This window comes from Dermacentor variabilis, chromosome 2 (assembly GCF_050947875.1).
Source record: "Dermacentor variabilis isolate Ectoservices chromosome 2, ASM5094787v1, whole genome shotgun sequence".
NCBI lineage: Eukaryota > Metazoa > Arthropoda > Arachnida > Ixodida > Ixodidae > Dermacentor > Dermacentor variabilis.
The window spans coordinates 89337677-89357220 of record NC_134569.1 but is presented as its reverse complement, the minus strand read 5'-3'; the positions used below and the strand labels follow the sequence as shown (position 1 = coordinate 89357220).

Here is a 19544-nt window from a genome sequence, read left to right as displayed (position 1 = left end):
ATGATGGAAATGATGGAATAGAGCAAAATAGGAACGACTGAGAAAATAAGGAACACGATTACAGAAAAACAATGGTGAAGAATATAATACGACTGTGGGTACAGAAAAACAAACACTGCAGGTTGCGCCATTAAAGTAATGTTACAAAACAGAAGAAATAATGTGGTCTTGTCACTCGCAAATAACGTACAGGGCAGTATACGGTACATGTTTTATTTTTACAACACCACAAGCCGGCCACTTTTTCCCGCCTTGGTCATGACCACCTATTATACGATAGAAATTCTAGGTATGGAAGAAAAACACTGATGTTATTATGTGTAGCCATGTTCTTCACTGAATAGAAAAACTTCATGGGGATTTCATGGTGCTCATTTTTATAAAAATTGGGCGTTTTCTTGTCGGTCCATATATATTACTTTCTCAAAAATGTGCTATATATCGGTGAGTCGTTTGCGAAGATTTCAAAAAGCGGCTATGATCCTTGGGGAAAAAAAAAAAAGAAAGCTTCAGTGTAAGCGGGTCGTAAATCCCGTGTTAGGCCTCCGATGCAATTTTTATCCGATTTCTTACTGGCACATGGAAAATCAACTTGATCATCAATAGACAAACACATAAGAGGAAGGAACAGTGATCGCTACCGTAAGCTATAGTTCTCGTAGCACAATAAAAGTAACAGAGCACGCGTCAGTAATGAAGAACAAAGAACTAAACGTATTTAACGACGCAGAGAAATGGCTAATGAGAACGGAGCTGGAAATGTTCACGCGCCTCTGCGCTGGCTGCGGAATCGAATGGGGCGTCTGCATTGTGCAACGTATCTGATTTTCTTCGGGGGTTCCCTAACTCACGGACAGCAAATACGTAAATCGTCGGGATGCTAAGCAGAGAGCTCAGACCGTTCGAGCACCCTGAGTCGGTTGTCACGTGCGTGGCTTGTTCATTCAAACTGCCCGAGCGCCGTTTCTTTGAGCAAGCTCTTTGTAAATCTTGTACGTTGATCACGCCGTTGAAAGGCGTTTGATGCCGGCTACTGCAGCCGAAACATTGTTGTGCCGCAGACACATCGTGCCACAATTGCCCTACATTGTTGCATTTGTTAACTTCGTGCATACCTTAGCAATCCGAGCTACAAGGCTTATGCTGTTATACTTTCGCCAATCAGGATTTATAGACATTCCTTGATCCTCTGTAAGTCCCTTGTTTATGTCCTAGGTTATCTAATTTTATAGTCACTTTTGTTTATATTCTTGCCCGCTTCGTGCCAATTCAAAAATCTTATGGGAAGTACCAAAGCCCCCGGGTTGCCATCTTAACCTTCCATTTAGCTCTCTTTCTTCGTCCGCGGTATTTCCTGTACTTTGGAGGGGACGACTGCCTATTTGTCCTGCAGCGAGGAGATCATTCGGGAAACGTGCATCTAGCGATGCACTTGATAATCTGCACAGTAAATTGGCTTGGTGGCACTGACTCTGACTCATAGCGGGCAGCGCGAAAAAAAAAAAATGGCCGAAGTATAGAATCGATCGGAATGAGTACTGGTTGCTTGCCACCAACGGGGATGGGAGAGGAGGCAGTCACCAAGGCGCGGGGTGACCAATCACCAAGGCGCGGGACCAAAGAACGAGTCGCACTGCTTCATGGTTAGTGCTGATTGATAAATTTTGACGGAGTTGCTTTGACTGCATTGTTCGGGACATTAGGCACGGTCTTCCGGGGCTATCATGTCATGGCTACAATGCCTTTGTGCGGATATGCCGCTGCTGAATCCACGAGTGAATAAATACATCGTGAGCGAGGCCTTCGACGACGCCGTATCGGACGGCGATGACTAAGGGGCTTATCGGTATAACGTGGCGGAACGTCGTAAGTTTGGGCGAGGAAGTTCATTTCCTGCGGCATTCCTCGGGAACGAGGTTGTTTCTTTTCTCTACTGCCACATGAGAGCCTATGTTTGCAAGGCGACGCATGGTGACTGGAGTCCCGTCGAGATACCAGCAGCGCTTTTCCTAGATCGCAGCTGCAAAGCACGGGCTCCCTATTTAGCAACAGCTCTCGGGTGAGCTACACGCGAACTGGTTTTTCTGGCAGCTGAAGCAGACGGCCAGAAGCAGACGACCATCCATTGATGGTAACAATTGCTTGACAGACCGCTGTTGTAGGCTAGACCTGTGGTGGCTTGACGGTCGTCTTGCTTCCGTGTGCTTGCGGTAGCTCCAGTTTCGGGTGGAATAAGCTGCGGGCCGCGACAATGGTTCCTTCAAGGCGACGCAGAGCTTTCAGGTGAGCTGTGACGTCATTTTTTTAAAATTTTTGGTTTTCTTTCTAAGAGTAATGAATGGTCCAAGAGGAGAACACAACGTTAGTATTTTCAAGCACTCACAGCGGTTTAAGTTGGCATGATAAGCTGCAAACTAAACTTTCATTAATACATATCTGCGTAACGCAGCATCGACGACTTATTTTTCTTCTTGTTCACGAAGTGAAAGAAACGTTGAAGTAGCTTCGGATGGAATATAAACGAGGCGTTGCGTCCCATAACAGACGATCCACGTATAGAAACTACTCTATACTATTCGAATGTTGTGGTTACTTAAATAAACTAAAGCGGCCCTATATCTTAATGACAGCCGCATTCTTCTTACCCTGCAGGTGAAGCGTTCCTTCTTTTTATTTTTTTATTCTTCAGCATGTCGATTGTGGTAACTTGTTGCTATTGAATACCCTAAAATTTTAAGCTGTGAAATATAAAAATAAAAGGAGCGCGCGTAATCATTACAATGCTCCGTTTCCTTCGCCTCGTACCGTAACGCTACTTGGCTGTAGCTTTTTGTTCCTGTCCAAACATTTTTCCCCTTGCATTGCAAGAGGAACGAATTTGAAATAAAGAAGTTGAAGTTCAGAATATTTTTAGTTTAGTAGACGCTCACAAGGATACATTGGTGCCTGTTAATCGCACCGGTTATACGTTTATGCTACGAGATGTGGTAAAAAAAAAAAGAAAGAAATATACGCGTAGAATTTCCTCGGGGAGTTATCTGAACGATGCGCGCAGGCATTTCGTAGTATCGACGTAGTGTTGAGTGGTCGTACACTGGTGTGTTTGGTATAAATGCGAGAACGACCGTGAAATAATCGTGAAACGGAGAAGCGCGGTTTCAACACCGAATCCTTAAGTGAGACCTGCACGAGACGTTGGTTCATTTGTTTCCGGCATAACCTGTATTCGCGCTGATACTCTACATTCCTGCGTTTCCGTTCTTCTTCACTGAATGGCAGCGGTCGAATACCCAGGGTCGACGTTATTCGGGTACTGGTACGAAATAAGATGCGGTGATTTATTTTCTCAAACGCTTTGCTTAAATCTACAAACACTGAAGCTGCATAATTCCCTTCATCGATAGCGAGTTTCAGTTGATCGGTTATAGCAACGAGAGCCAGTTCAGTCGAGTAACAACTGGCTCAGGGCGGAGCGTTCATACTATGCCACTTCACATACACTATGTCTGTGCACAACTGGCTCAGAGCGGAGCGAGACAAGCTCAACGCTCTCATCCACAAAGTAGTCAAGAAGGCTCTCGGGCTACCCATCGGGACCCATACCGAGGATCTCATTAAGCTGGGGGGAGGGGGGGGCATAGCACCCCCGAGGACATCGCCGAAGCCCGATCGAACGCGCGCAACTCACTCGCCTGAGCACCACAGCGGCAGGTAAACGCATCCTCGAAGAGCTGGGTTACCATCCTGCGGGATTCCCGATGGTCAGTACCCCGATCCCTAGGTGCATTCGAGACAAGTTCGAAGTGGCCCCTGTGCCACGAAACGTCCATCCCGTCCACAACGAGGGCAGACGCAAGGCCAGAGCAGCAGCCATCCTCAAACAGATCAATCAACGAGACATTAGAGCAAGCTTCGTCGACGCCGCGGAGTACAGCGATGGGATGACCTTTGCCGTCGTTGTGGTCGACTCCAGCGGCAAGATTTCCAATAGCGTTTCCATTCGCACTTCAGACCCCGGAGTCGCCGCGCAAGCCGCGATCGCCCTCGCCCTGCTATACGGTCGTGGGTCCGAGATCTATAGCGATTCGAAAACTGCAGTTAGGGCTTTTCAAAAGGGTTGCATCGCCAAGCAAGCTGCTCGTCTTCATAGCAGCTCGAGTCCCTATGCTCTCACGCATCATTCAATCCACTGGTTTCCCGCTCACGTAGGGTCGGTCGAGGGTACTCCCCCGAACCTCAATGAGTCTGCTCACGAGGCTGCGCGTGACCTCACCGACCGCGCTTCCTCTGTAAGGAGCGCCGACTCGCTTCCTCCCTACGGCCACAGAGACCCTCCCGCTATTCACAACGAGGTTATTAAATTCTTTTACATGTCTAGAAGGGTCTTTCCACCACCTCACCCCAAGTTGAATAGGGCGCAAGCCGTTTTGCTTAGACTTCTACAGACCAGCACATATCCGTGTCTGTCCGTTCTCCACGAGGCTTACCCCGACGTGAATCGCGACGATGCCTGCCCGTCCTGCGGGCAGACCTCCACTCTAGCGCACATGCTCTGGGAGTGCGGTTCGACATACCCCAAGTTCACCGAGGAGGAGTGAGACTCGCTTCTGCGTAGCCCCGCTCTAGAAAAGCAAATCCTGACTGTCCGGCGTGCCCGCGACCGAGCTGGGTGGGCTAGACCTGCCGGTCCCGACGTGGGACTAGCCGGGTGCGCGACGAGTTCGCGTCCTCGCCGGACCTGCAATAAAGTTTCTTCACTCACTCACTCACTCACTCACTCACTCACTCACTCACTCACACGTCACGTGGTCACAGAGACACGCTCGTGCCACTGCTCGCGCGATCGTCGTTGTCTTCTTCCACAGACGGCTGGCTCTATCTTGAAAGCGATCGTGTTACGCGAAGGAAGGACGGACGGACAGTTTTTCTCCTTGGGTGACCACAGAAATGCTTACGCATAAAAAAACAAAGAGTATAATAATGACTTTTGCCGCCATCGAATATAACGAGAGTGTGTACACGTTGGAAGTAAGATTTCACCCCGACCACAAAGATATTGCCAAACACCTGCGACTTAGCGGTATCACTGATCACAGACCAGCGAAGCTGGCGCACTTTGCCGCCAAAGATGATGCCATCTTTACGCACCGAGCACTCTGGACATTCCGCGAAACGTGCTGCTCACGTACGTGATCTCTCCTCCTCCGCTGTCACTTAATTAGTGCGCTCCTCACTGGTTAACGTACTTAGTCATATATTTTCGAATTGATGAAGCGATTTTCAGTGCTCAAATCGGAAATCGGTGCGCACCGGAATTTAATTATACCTGTGTAGCGTTTCAAAAGCTCAATAATGTGTAGCGACCGTCCGTCACTTCGCCTTGCCTCGACGTGGTGGGCATGGCACCCTGCTCTTTTTGGAACCGAGGTGGGTTCCCAAAAAATGCTTGTTAGTCTGCCCATAGTGATAGTATTTAAAACGATTAATGTCACCCTATTGCATGGCGTATTAATGAGCTCTGCCTTGTCATTTCCCTGTGCCTCTATCTTAATAAGCCCACGTGGACAGGGGCGTAGCCGGCGGGGGGGAGGGGGGGGAGGCTTATGGGGCTTCAGCCCGACCAAAACAACCCCCGGCGCCGGAAATCATTCTGGATTTTCTCTAGAATGTATTTTTTACGCTCGAAAAGACATTTCGGCGAGAAGATTGTGAACGCAGGCTGAATTTCGTGGCAACGCCCATGCACTTTGAGTCACATGACGCAAAGAACCCCATCCGAGCACAAGGTTTCAAGGGAGCTTTGATGGCGAGCGGGCTCGTCGCGGCATCTCGCAGAGGCCGCGGAATGTACGGAGTGCATGGATTTCAATTCCGAAACTTTATGGGCATAAAGATCACAAAGTTTAGATGCGAAAGGTGCATTGACATTTCCAAAGTCGTGCTTTGCATTTTCAATTCCGTATCTTTGTGGGTCTAATGTTCTTATAAACATTTGACGCCAAAGCTGCATTGACTTTTCTAAATTCGTACATTGGACCATACAACGAAACAAGCCAAATCAACGCACTATCAGACAAGTTGACAGAGCACGCAGCGAGGTCCGATGAGACTAAGCGTCGTGATAGTTCATTTGTGCCGTCATGTCAAAGAAAAGAATATCAACATTTTTTTTCACCTGCGCGCCAAAGCATCCATGCCAAGGCACTAAAGCCAGCAAAGGTTCTTATTTTCGGTCTTATTTATTTTTTCTACTTTTATTTTTATTCGCGAAGACCCCCACATTGAGCCTCTTCAATTTTCTTGTTCTCGCTACCCGCGGGCTTCCAGAGCCAGCCAGAGGTCATGCGTTTTTCACGTGTTGCCCTGACAACCACGCGGCGCACTGCGGTGCGCGTTCGTTTTTGTCTGGCCGAGTGAATTTTGGCCTCAGAAAGTTTTTGACGTTTTCTGGCTAGCATACGTCTACGGAAAGTATTTTATCTCGCCAGTGTAGGATAAAGAGCAGCATGCATATGGTTCTTTGTGGACCAAGCGTCTCACGTTTTCTTCGATTTCCTTAGGTAGCTACATTAGGTGCCCTGAGTAGGCATTCGATTGTAGCCAACATGCTTTCCTTCGCGTTTCTTCATGTCGGTTCCCCCCCCCCCCCACACACACACACACAAATAGACATTGTTGCGGCTCAGTGAATTGTCGCATGCTTAAAGTTCGATTTTGTTACTACTTTTGCGAAAAGTAATGGGCCACGGCACTCTTCACTTGCCGGATACTCTTACTATATTATTGCGATAGCAATTATATGGGCACTCAAGGCGCATTTCTGTCGTCGCCGTCATCTTCCGTATGAACTCTAAGTGCCATAACATCGTCAGCGCGCGCCGCATGCTGTATGTGCGAGTGAAAGCGTAGAGGGGGGAGGGGGGAGCCGACGGTGGTGGGTCAGTCTTATGCGCGCAAAGGAGAAAAGTGGGAAGTAAGCGCGCCGCCTTCCGTCGCGCGCGATGCATCGGGGGCACGTGATCGGGGGCCCTGCCCTGTCGTCTTTCAAGCGGCAGCGCGCCTATGGCTGTTTGTGCGCGGAACGTAGGGGAGCAGTGCAATCACGACGCGCAACGGGCATGCCACTTGGTGTTTTCTATTTCCGCGGGCATCATCAGTAAGCTGAAATACACTAATACTTATTTTTATGTATACAAAGACAGAAACTGTTTATTCGGTCGTTTTGCGAACCGTCCTGCCATTTTCGTAATGGATTTTTTTTCTAGCTTCGTTACTTCAGAAGTTGGTTTAATAATTTTGACTAAAAACCTAATTAAGCAAAAATACAAAATATAGCGTGACACACTACGTACAAAAGTGAGCAACATGCACTTGGTCGCGTCGTCTTAGAGTGCATCGGCATATTTTAAACTCTGGCTAAAGTTAGCTGAAGCACCTTGTATACAGTTACTATTGCTTAGATAGGTAGATTTATTGGATACTTATACGTATATTTAAATATCTTGTTGCGAGGTTTTGTGGATACATACAGCGAACTTTGCTTCCAGAGAGAACGTTTTGGTTTTTATCAAGCTTTATCTTCACATTTGTGCATGTCATTGTACTTAGAATTTCCAACGTATAGTTTGCAGAACTGCTGCTTTTTATATGTGATCTCTGTTGCGACTACGATTTCGGTGCAATTACAATACACGACCGCTGACAACTGCTCCTGCGCAGTGCATTGGAACGAAGGACAGCGTCACAGAGAATTTTCCCTGGCAGTTGCATATCTACAAAAATGTAAACAAGGTTCTTGAATGACAAATTTTCATTAAAACATTTGTCCTCATTTTGTTCATTTCACGGCCTTTACAATTATCATGTCAGCGGCATTAACTGCTTTGCTGGTTTTGTACAGATGTAGTTCTAAAGTTCGTGTGATATTTTCTGTATTATTAAATAGACAGAAAGCATGGAAGCATTGATATAAGTTATTTCTGACACAATCCTTGGGACACAAGAATAGATTCTTTTATAAAAATATACATATTTTGCTAGTCTTGACAGTGCGTATCGTCCAAGAACTCGTTTGCAGCATCTTTGGCAATGGCAATGCAGTTATTCACGTATTTGATCCCTCGACAAATTCTGTGAGGAACGTGAGCCCCCCTCCACCCCCCCCCCCCCCTCCAAGCGAAATTTCTGGCTACGCCACTGCACGTGGACGTTGTGCAATGTTTCCTGTGCGCCAGCTAGGTTACATAACAATCTGACCCGTTTAGTTCTCATGTATACGCGTTCATAGTTTTAGGCTCTCCGTATTCCGTGCAGCGATAACTTCTTGCAACCCTCCTGATCATCCCAAATCTTTCTAACTGCTCTTTTTTTTATTTAAATGAAAATAAAGGAAAGAGAAGTAGTCACCCTATAATCGCAACGGCTACTATTCCACGCACACACACACACACACACACACACACACACACACACACACACACACACACACACACACACACACGCACAAGCAGAAAAGGCGAAAGCAAGTCGCACCACACAGAATTCGTACACATACCTTCATGCTTTCACAAACACACAAACGAGGCCGCGATGCAGTCTGTGATGAGCAACAAGTAAACAGATGAACAGGTAAGAAATACACACTGATGAAATCATGCACGCACTAAGATATATGACAGTCGAAAGTGAGCTTCAGCATATTACAAAATAGTGTGACACAAAAGAAAGTAGAGCGAATCCGTCTTATTGCACTACCAATTACCAACATTGAACTTGAAAAGTGCTAATGGCCCAGATGCTTTTGTCACCCGTTTTTGTATTTATCCGTTTTAAAGCAATTATATTGAAATTGAATTGAAAATTGTTACCTTACAATCGGCGTGGGTTGTTTTTCGTGCACACTTTCTCGTGCTTGTCGTTCTTTCAGACGCGAAACGCGATTATCAGTTTGGCTGAAAAGGAAAGGAGGTGTATAGAGGGAGACCGTACTGGGTATGACATGCGTCGCGGAGAGAATGCGAGCGCGTTGCTGCGTCCAATCTCTTCAAATCACTGCAACCTCGCGATTTCTTTGTCTATTCCGTCTATCCTTCAGCTGCGAAGGTGATAAAGGAGATGTCAGTTCCGGTATACCATTGGAGTCGGCACAATAGGCCGGCATTGTCTTATCGTTCGTCTGCGACGTCACGCCTCCACTCAGGCACTCAAGGGCTTATACCGCCTTTTTTTTACGAAATGAAGCAGGCCTGATTGTCAGATATCTTGACGTGTAATCGTGCAATGGCCTCAGTAAAGGCACGAGTGTTTCAAACAGGGATTCTTTTCTGGACACAAACAAATTCCGCAATAGTGTCAAATTAATTGTGCAATGGCGACGTTCTGCGCCAATCAGAAAGGACATAGCGGCTCTGTGGGCCAACCGTATAGCTGACGAGATATGGCAAATTCGACAATTGGTGGACTCCAAAACATGGTGTGTATGACCTATTTCCGGCTCTTTAATCGCTTGCGGCGCATGCGTGTAGCAAAAGCATGGCCTTCAAGGTCGGCTTCTGTTGTCCAGAGAAAGTCGCTGCTGGAGCCTGGATTTGTGACTGTGTCCAGAATAGCACTTCAGTGCTAGCTGATTTACACTCAACGTAAAGCGAACAGCGCAGTCGACGTGTCACGTGACCCGAACAGTGCAGATTCTATAGCGCTAAATTCTTAGGGACGGATACCCGTCTCAAGAACTTTGCGCTTAATACTAGCTAACATGTCTCATCAACAAGACCGAAGCTAGTACGCCCTTGCAAAGCACAGATATTCGCCGACACAGCGCGTCTGTCGTGGTCATATCATTTGCCCAGTTATCTGGGCTGTTCGCCATGTTCTCAGCAAAGGCAGCTTCGGGGTTGAAGTCTACGACGGAAATATACCCTAAAGCCAGCTGAGTGATATGATACTATTGATTTCCGTCCCAAATGATTAGTGCGACTTTTTGCATGACCGCACTTGGTCCTGCGAAGACATACATATCAGTTCAGCGATATATCAAGCGGGCCTCATGGCTCTGACTACAAAGGGGTAAATTCCAAGAATCAAGTGGCACTATAAGAACCAGCAATGCAAGTAGTACTAAACGTGAAAGTGATGAACGAATACTAGTAAAAGCCAGAATCTCGAACGCTTAATTGAGCAGTAAGGCAAGCAGAATCGCGGTTAACGAATGTGGCTTTAAAACTGACAGGGCTTGTGTAATTTGGCAACTCGTGGCAAAACGAGCACGAGGCGGAAGATGCAGAGACACAGAAAGAAAGACACGCGATGCTGACCTTGTTGGAAGTCAGAGTCGCATGTGTCTTTCTTCGTGTGTACCCGTCTTTGACAATGTGCTCGTTTTGATGTCATACTTTAAGATAAAAAAAAAGAAATGAAAGCAGGCGATAGTATAATAAATGTGAGCGAAATATGAATATCTGTCTCCAGTAATGTGGCTGTTTCGACTTGTTATGGTACAACATATTGATGAATCGCAGCGCCGATCATACACAATAATTAACAAAAGAAACGAGACGACGGACGAGCTCGTCTGTCGTCTCGTTTCTGCTGTTAATTCTTGTGTATGATCGGCGCTGCGATTCATCAATATGTCTTCTCTAACTTGTTTAAATATATTAATTTGTAATCGAGATTTTTCTGTCCAAATGGGGGCGCCTAGCTTATACCGATGGGCTCCTGGTTAATTTCAGCCAACTGGCGCTCCTTAACATGCATAACATCTGCAGGCTTGGAGTGACGCCTGTCACCAGCAAAAGATGCCGAGAGCGAGTGGGGCTATGCTAATCCAGGTACAACCAAATTAGCAAGGCCCACTAAGCTTCAACAAGACACTCCCTCACCAGAACAGGAATTGGCCTCCCTGGTGCAGTATTCGGCCACTCCCTCTCTAAATCACTCACTCAATTGCCCAATGGCCCTCAATCCCCAGCAGCTGCGAAACACCTGACCAAGGCGGCGGTCAGACCTGTAACGCAGCAGAGGGTGCTAAGAATCTCTGGGTCCGGAGAGGCCGCCAATAGAAACTGACCCGAACTCGCTCGAGTGAGGCTAGCTTAGCGGGACTCTTAGGAAGTATCAGACATTGTTTGGGATATCATCGGCCTTGGTGAGATTAGAAAAGCTGTTGAGGCTTATACATTGCTGAATAACGGACATGTCCTCTGCTATAGAGGTCACCCAGGTAAGAAGCAATACGGGGTAGGATTCCTAATCCATAAGGACATAGTGGGCAACATTGACGAATTCTGCAGCATTAATGAGAGGGTATCTGTAGTCGTAATCAAACTTAATAAGAGGTATAGATTAAAGGTAGTACAAGCCTACGCTCCAACATCCATTCACGAGGATGGGGAAGAAGATCAGTTTTATGAAGATATGTTGACAGTATACCGTAGTAATGGGCGACTTCAATGCAAAAAGGGGGAAAGCAGGCTGGTGAACAAGAAATTGGCAACTACGGCGTCAATTCTAGGAACGCTAGAGGAGAGATGCTGGTAGAATTTGCAGAAAGGAATAAACTTTGAATAATGAACACCTTTATCAAGAAGCGCAGCAACAGAAAGTGGACCTGGAAATGCCCTAATGGTGAAACAAGAAATGAAATTGATTTCATACTTTCTGCCGATCCCAGCATAGTGTAGGATGTAGAAGTGATAGGTAGGGTAAAGTGCACTTATCATAGGTTAATGAGGGCTAGGATTCACTTCAATTTGAACAGAGAAAAAGTAATATTGGTAAAAAAAAAGACAGGTCAGCTTAGAGGCAGTAAGGGTAAAAGCAGACTAATTTAGACTGGTACTTGCAAACAAATATGCAGCCTTAGAACAGCGAGACGATAATGATGACACAGAGGTAATGAATGAAACCGTAACGAGGCTGGCTTCAGAGGCAGCAATTGAAGTGGGAGGCAAGGCACCCAGGCAGCCAGTAGGAAAGCTCTCCCAAGTAACAAAGGACCTAATAAAGAAAAGACGAAGTATGAAGGTGTCCAACTCAAGAGATAAGATAGAATTCGCGGCACTGTCAAAACTGACCGACAAAGCGAAAATAAGCGATATTCGAAATTATAACGGGAGAAAGACTGAAGAAGCCGTAAAAAATGGACGCAGCCTGAAATTAGTGAGAAGAAAACTTGGCATAGGACAAACCAAGATGTATGCACTGAAATATAAGCAGGGTAATATCATCAGCAACCTCGAAGGTATAGTAGAAGCAGTGGAAGAATTCTATACTGACCTGTGCAATACCTAGTGGAGTCAGGACATCTCCATTAGAAACAGTAATGAACAGAATACAGAAACTCCTCCTGCAACTAGCGATGAGGTCAGAAGGGCCTTGCAAGACATGAAACGAGGAAGAGGGGCAGGAGAAGATGGAATGACAGTCGATTTAAGCAAAGACGGAGGAGACATAATGCTTGGAAAACTGGCGGCTCTTTAAAAAGTACGAAGTGTATATCGACTGCAAGGGTCCCAGAAAACTGGAAAAATGCAAACATTATACTAATCCACAAAAAGGGAGACGTTAAAGAATTGAAAAATTATAGGCCCATTAGCTTACTCCCAGTATTATATAAAATATTTACCAAAATAATCTCCAATAGATTAAGGGTAACACTGGACCAAGGAGAACCAAGGGAACAGGCCGGCTTCAGGAAGGGATACTCTACAATGGATCGCATCCCTGTCATTAATAAGGTTATCGAGAAATCCGCTGAGTACAATAAGCATCTCCATATGGCTTTCATAGATTAAGAAAAGGCATTTTATTCAGTAGAGATACCAGCAGTCACAGAGGCATTACGTAACCAAGGAGTACAGAGCGCTTACATAAATACCTTGGAAAATATCTACAGAGGTTCCACAGCTACCTTAATTCTCACAAGAAAAGCAGGAAGGTACCCATAAAGAAAGCGGTCAGACAGTGAGACAATTTCTCCAATGCTATTCACTGCGTGCTTGGAAGAAGCATTCAAGCTATTAAACTGGAAAGGCTCAGGAGTAAGGATTGACGGCGAATATCACAGCAACCTTGGATTTGCCGATGACATTGTTCCATTCAGCAACAATGTAGACGAGTAACAACAAATGATTGAGGAGAGAGAGAGGAGAGAGATTGAGGACAGAGAGAGTGTAAGAGGGGCGTTGAAGATTAATATGCAGAAGACAAAGATAATGATGAATAGCCGGGCAAAGGAAAAACAGTTCAGGATCGCCAGTCAGCCTCTATATATAGAGTCTGTGAAGCAGTACGTTTACCTAGGTCCATTAATCACAGGGAACCCTGATCATGAGAAGGTAATTCATAGAAGAATAAAAATGGGTTCTATCGCATACGGTAGACATTATCAGTTCCTGACTAGAAGCTTACCGTTATCATTGAAAAGGAAGGTCTACAATCAGTGCATTTTACCAGTGCTGACATATGGGCAGAGGCTTGGAGACTAAAAAGGAGCTTGAGAACAAGTTAAGGACCGCGCAAAGAGCGATGGAACGAAGATGGCTAGGCATAGCGTTAAGAGACAGAAAGCGGTTTTAATAAGAGAGCAAACGGATATAGACAATATTCTAATTGACATCAAGAGAAAAAAAAATGGAGCTGGGCAGGTCATGTAATGCGCCGGTTAGATAACCGTTGGACCATTAGGGTTACAGAATGGGTACCAAGAGAAGGAAAACGCAATCGAGGACGACATGGACAATCGGCGATGAAATTAGGAAATTCGCGGGCGCTAGTTGGAATCGGTTGGCGCATGACAGGGGTTATTGGAGGTCGCAGGGAAGAGGCCTTCGTCCTGCAGTGGACATAAAACAGGCTGCTGCTGCTGCTACTACTACTACTACTGTTGCTGATGATGATCATGAACGTGTAACGTGATTTAAAAGCACGAGTATTTTGTATTCTGGCTCCATCACAACTCGTTAAACACAGCTGAGGTCTGAAAGCTGTGTCACCGGGGCTCAGAAGGAATAGAACGGGCCTATACAGGAGCCGTCACGGCTATGCGGCAACGGCACAGAACATTTGTTGTGACTCGCAGTGCTTTATTCTCAGCTTCACTGATTCTATCGGAGTTCAAGCTCTAATACCGTCTTCGCGGCCTTCTAAGCGAGGAATTCCCGGTTTGGGGGAGTCGTTGCAGGCAAATCTTACTCGGTGTCGCACATTCTACGCAGCACCTCACCCCTGAAAAAATGCGGCTAGCCGCCAGAATTTGCAGATATAATCGACGTTGTCCGTGTCCTTTCCGACGCTGTCTTGCCAACAGTGACTGAGCAAACGTAACACTCTGAGACTTAACCGAACAGTGAACTGTCACTGCACAGTCTGAGACTGACTGAGCTAGGGTGCCATTACGTGAGCTTTGTAAATGATTTGCACTTAACCGCGGTTAAGCGGCCGCAGTGGTTCGTTCCCCTTTCTCTTTTTCTTGTCTTTCTTTCTTTTTCTATTTTGTCGTGGTTAAAAAGAATGTCGCTTAATAATTCCTGCTTCCTGCCCTCCCCCTTAACTCCGGGTATCTGCCTTACTTGTGAAGAAGAGGAAGATTTTTTTTTTGCTATTTCTATAGAGATATTAAGGTATACCTTTGGTACCGTAGCCTATTTATCTTTCATTTATCTCTTAAACATCAAATTACAACATTTAAACTAATAACGTAATTTTTTTTCTTTTCTAAATTCACTTTCCATTCGTGTCCCCTTACATGCCGCTGAATTCATGACCTATACGTATGTCATCCGTAGTGGGTTGCGCCTTTCCCTTGTGACCGCCCAACTTGCATCACGCTGCGTTGTGTAATAAAATTAGCACTTTAACTCAAGCTGCTCTGCTCAATTCGAGAGGTCGACACTCGGCGAGCAACGTTATACCCGCTGCCCTGCTCGAAGGTAAGCGACGATTTGCTTAATTGCGTGGATGGTAATTTTCGGCGCATTTGCAGCGGCAGGCTCGCAGTGCGTTTTTTAAAATTTATTTGTGAGTGGGAGAGGGATGAATTTATTACAGCAAGGCAGAGAGGTCGGTCCGAGTTACATCTACATTTACGAATGTACCTTTAGTATTTAGCTTGCCGCTCTTGAAACCGGCGTAAGATCAATGCCCTGTCGGAAGCGTTTCGCACCGTGAGGTATACTGTCGTGTTCAAATTCAAGCCCGAATACGAAAAATGAAGCTGCTTCTTGAGGCTTAACATAAAGCTGTAATTATAGTTTTATAGTCGAATTTCTAATCGGCTTTAATCGCTCGGTGTAATACACCACCACTATGTCAAGCCCAACCTTGCATTTACGTTTGCTGTTATCACATTATCCCTAATCTGGTTTAATTCGTTTTTGACGGTGCATCACGGTATTCGATACGCCATTCTTAATACGGTCGATTTCGCGTGCAATTTAAGTAACACGTCGAAAAGGGAATACCGACGCTAGCGCTATAATTTTGAGGCGTTGCTCTGTTTAGCGTATTTTGCGGTCTGGTGGCAGAAATGACGACAGCTGCATGCTGGCATTTCTCAGAGGACCCCGCAGTCGCCTTTTCCTAAACGCTTACAATGCCCACAATTCGCCCACGGCCTTCACCTAAGGCATATGTATCTCTTACGCACTGCTTTCGCCCGGCCATCGATAGACAACGCTGACCCATTCTAGCCATGCCTTTAGCTGGGTACGCGTGCTCTGACCCATGACGTCATGTAGAGGACAAGCGAGAAGCGAGCAAAGACGCTCATGTCTTTGTTGTTGCCTAGGTATTTTTCAAACTATGCGGACTGTGTCGATGGTACCACGGATTACTGACGAGGATATCCCTGGTACCATCTATCGACTAAAAAGAACGCGAGAAATGAAAGTGCCCGGTCGTGAAAGAATGAGAGTGATCGTGGAGAGGAAGACGTGCTATTTTCTGCAACCTATAGGGAGCACGTGGCTCAGCGCGTAAAGCTCGGGGTGGAATCACGGCCGCTTGTTGAGATTAGCATCGTCTCAACATAGAAGCAAATGATCAAAGTTAGTTCCAAGTCCCAATACCGCGCCAACTCATATATAAGGAACTATGCTTGTCATATAGCGATGTGGCATAAATGTAAATCCTCAAACTCCTTCGGTGCGCACTGAAAAGTGCATGTAACGCCAGTGTATGTATGCGTACTATGTAAACAACTTAATTTAAACGAGTTCTGCAACGCGACGCGAAGAAACTTTCGAGAAAAAAAAAATTGTAATTCACGCTGTGATGAAAACCCGTACGGTTCCCTCGAAACTTAAACTTCGCTGACAGGAAAGTTTGCGAAGTCTGTATTTTTAAGAAGATTGCTTTCTGTTGCGACCTGCTACAAGCAGACAGAAGACGAGCTGCCAAGTTTATAAATCTTCGTTATACATAGCCGTACTTACAGCTCGGCGTTCTGCGCCTCACTGGACTTTAGTGGCCGCTCGATCGTTCGGAGCATTTTAGCCGTGAGTACCCACCAGCGGCAGTAAATTGCCAAACACCTTTGTCGAGCGTCAATGGCAAAAAGTGTCTCACAAATGTCACATTTTTCCTCGACAACTAATTACTGAGCGGTGACGTGTCACTTACTCTAAACTTTTTTTTCAACGTAGGAAAATTTACCCACTTGTAAAAGATGATTTTTTTTTTCAAGTAGCTCCAAACGAAAAAAAGAATACGCCCATCGAAGAGTTGCACATCAGATAACGACGCGAGCACTGAAAATAATGGCGAATTCGGCAAATCGCGCCGCTGCACACCGGAGCGCCCTGCGGCGCGACCATGATTTGATGAAACGGCGCGTCGGGGCGCCCAGTTGCGCACCGGTGCGATTTGCCGAATTCGCCATAAGACGGTGTGTAGCGCACCGTCGCACTTACTTCTTTCTGCATCCAACTCTTTGCCGAGTTCATCACCTCCTCGGAGGTCCTGCAATAGCTCATCCTGCGCAACTGACTGGTCATGACGACGACCGAACCAGACGGCACGACGCAGAGTTACTAGCAGGCGTATCAAGCGATCTCGACTCTAGCCGTGCGCACAGTGTTTTGTGACGTCGTGCGGTGATGGTTTCGACCGTTCTCCGGCAGTGCCGGGACATAGAGGGGCGCCGGCACGCTCTGAGAAGAGGCGGGTCAGGCTACCGTCCCCTATACCGCGATTACTCGCTCCACTTCCTGTTTGGTGCATCACCATGGCAACGCCTGGTGGTTCGGCATGTCTCGCGTCCGTTGTTGCCGGTCGTGATCTGAAAGCCAAGCTGAGCGGTACACCGGGATTGAGCAAAATAATAGCCGGCTGGAACCGAGAGGCAGTAGAAATGGCTCTCAGTGATGACTTTCTGGCACCCCATACACGTCCTGTACAGGATATACCTGCGCGACGTGTGCACGTTGCAGCATCGCGGTTTTCTCGCGTGGTGAGGAGGAGAATGTTGCTAATTTTGGAAAGAAGCAGCAGGCTTGCAAAAAAAGGGGTGTGTCTGCGCATGCCCGCCGGTTAATTGTTGCTTCGTCTGGGGGAGCATGACCTCAGTAGTGGTTGCCGGCCTGCGTGGTGATCAATACTGATGTCGCCAAAGTCAGGGTTTTCGCTGCCGCTCTGGGTTCCTTTAGCTCGTCATCTGGCTTATTCGTCATTGTATTTTATCCGCTGTTATAACTTCTTCCCAACTATCCGCTGTTCTGGCCTCATGGTGTGTCGTTCGGTAACTGAAGCATGCGTTTACCTTATTCTTCATCCTCTACGTTTGAGGGAGAGCTGGACTTATATTCTTATCGAGGTAGCCTTGTCCTTGGGAACGCGAACACGACAAGGTGGCTTGGAATATGACGTTATGCGCGTTGATCATGGTAGTGGCAACTGGAAAGACCAGCTCCTCTGAAATTACTCATCAGGCAAAACGCACGCCAAAGGAGGCGCATATATCATAACGTCTCCCGCGCACCGCTACAGCGCTACTACAAATCTGTTACATGCGTCGTCTGGCTTTGTAGCGTTTTGTCTCGCGCACTTTTCTTGGAGCCCTTCATTTATCTCTTTATTCGTAATTGAGAAAACACACTGCTCGTGTGATTTTGGCACTTTACTAAATAACACATGTATGAAAAAAAGTTTGTAAAGCTGGCTGCACAGCGTCGCGAGGCGTTATGCCAGAAAGCCGCACCCTATGCCTGGGAGGGTCGAGCAGATGTGTGGTGTTGACTGGAGGGCGGGGAGGCGACATTAGCCTGGGCCCCGGACACCGTCGCTGTCTGATCCTGGGCTGGTGGTGTCGTCCCTCACAAGCTTGGAATGATTGAGCCGAAGAATCCTGCTTATAGCTTCGGAGAAAGAAAGAAAGAAAGAAAGAAAGAAAGAAAGAAAGAAAAAAAGAAAGAAAGAAAGAAAGAAAGAAAGAAAGAAAGAAAGAAAGAAAGAAAGAAAGAAGTTCGTTGAACAGTGTTGCTGGCGACAGAACAAAGCCGAAAGGAAAGAAAAGGCGACGTACCAGCGAGGATTGTACGAGGGCGCCCAGGAGCCACCTGAACGGTCATACAATCACCATGTGGAGACTGAGGTTAGCCGGATTGCACTGGACCAAAAGTGAAGTCCCTAGCTAAAATGGGAGCAACTTGAAGGTCTAGTGCGACGCAGCTGAGGTAGGAAGTGGATGAACAGATATGGATCAGGCGCGCTTATTCCTCTCCCCCCCCCCCCCCCCCCCCCGCTTCCCACTGAACTGTTTCTGGGTGTTGTGGAAATGATGCACCCGGAAAATCTTCCCATACACGGCTAGGAGGAGGAAAGAAAGAGAGAAGGCAGGGATGTTAACCGTAAATGCGTGTGGTTGACCCTACTATTGGGGACGGGAAAAGAGGAATAGAAAACCCTTACACGATTAACACCATTAAAGACCAAGATGATGGGACAAGGTGAACGACATTTAAAACACTATATTGTGTTTTTGCATTTTCTGTACTTCATTATTCTTCCATACTCCACCTCATCAGCCGAGGAGGAGCTAGACTACAGCTCTCATAAAGTTATTTAAGTTTGCAATATGTAGCACGCCACCATCAAAATAAACAAATACATTAGACTCATGTGTGTGGCGTATGGTACTTTTGTTGCTTCGTGCAAACTCAATAGTAAAAAAAAAAAGTCATTGATATAACTGACCTCTGGCTTGTGCATTACGGCTGAAGCCTCAACAGTTAAAAAGATAAACCGAAACCGAATTGAAGATGCCATGCAGCTTTGCTTGAATGCCAACATTTCTTTCTTTGCTTCTTTTTTTTTTAATAGTATTGCTTAGCTGTAAGTGTAGGTATTTAAACAAGCTGTTTTTGTGCCCTTCAAAGTCGACTATGTATCATTTCAGTGCTTGCTGCCCTTTTGTTAGCCCCAATTGGCAACAGGCAAAAGTATTATTATATATAGCTCCTTGGCCGGACACCATTTCAACAGATTGAGTCATCAAGGCTCTCTCAGAATTTTTCATTAACGCGGGCTTGGCTTTAAGGCTTGTGAAC

General features: G+C 46.3%; 1 protein-coding gene across 1 annotated transcript in view; it reads right to left on the bottom strand.

Annotated features, from left to right (window-relative positions):
- Positions 1–17134, bottom strand: part of LOC142572258 (uncharacterized) — a 34686-nt gene extending 17552 nt beyond the window's left edge. Inside the window, exon 1 of the mRNA XM_075681231.1 lies at positions 16911–17134. Within this exon, the coding sequence (XP_075537346.1) occupies positions 16911–16994 (84 nt within the window). The 5' untranslated portion in view covers positions 16995–17134. The remainder of the gene's footprint in view (positions 1–16910) is intronic.
- Between the last annotated feature and the right edge of the window lie 2410 nt (positions 17135–19544).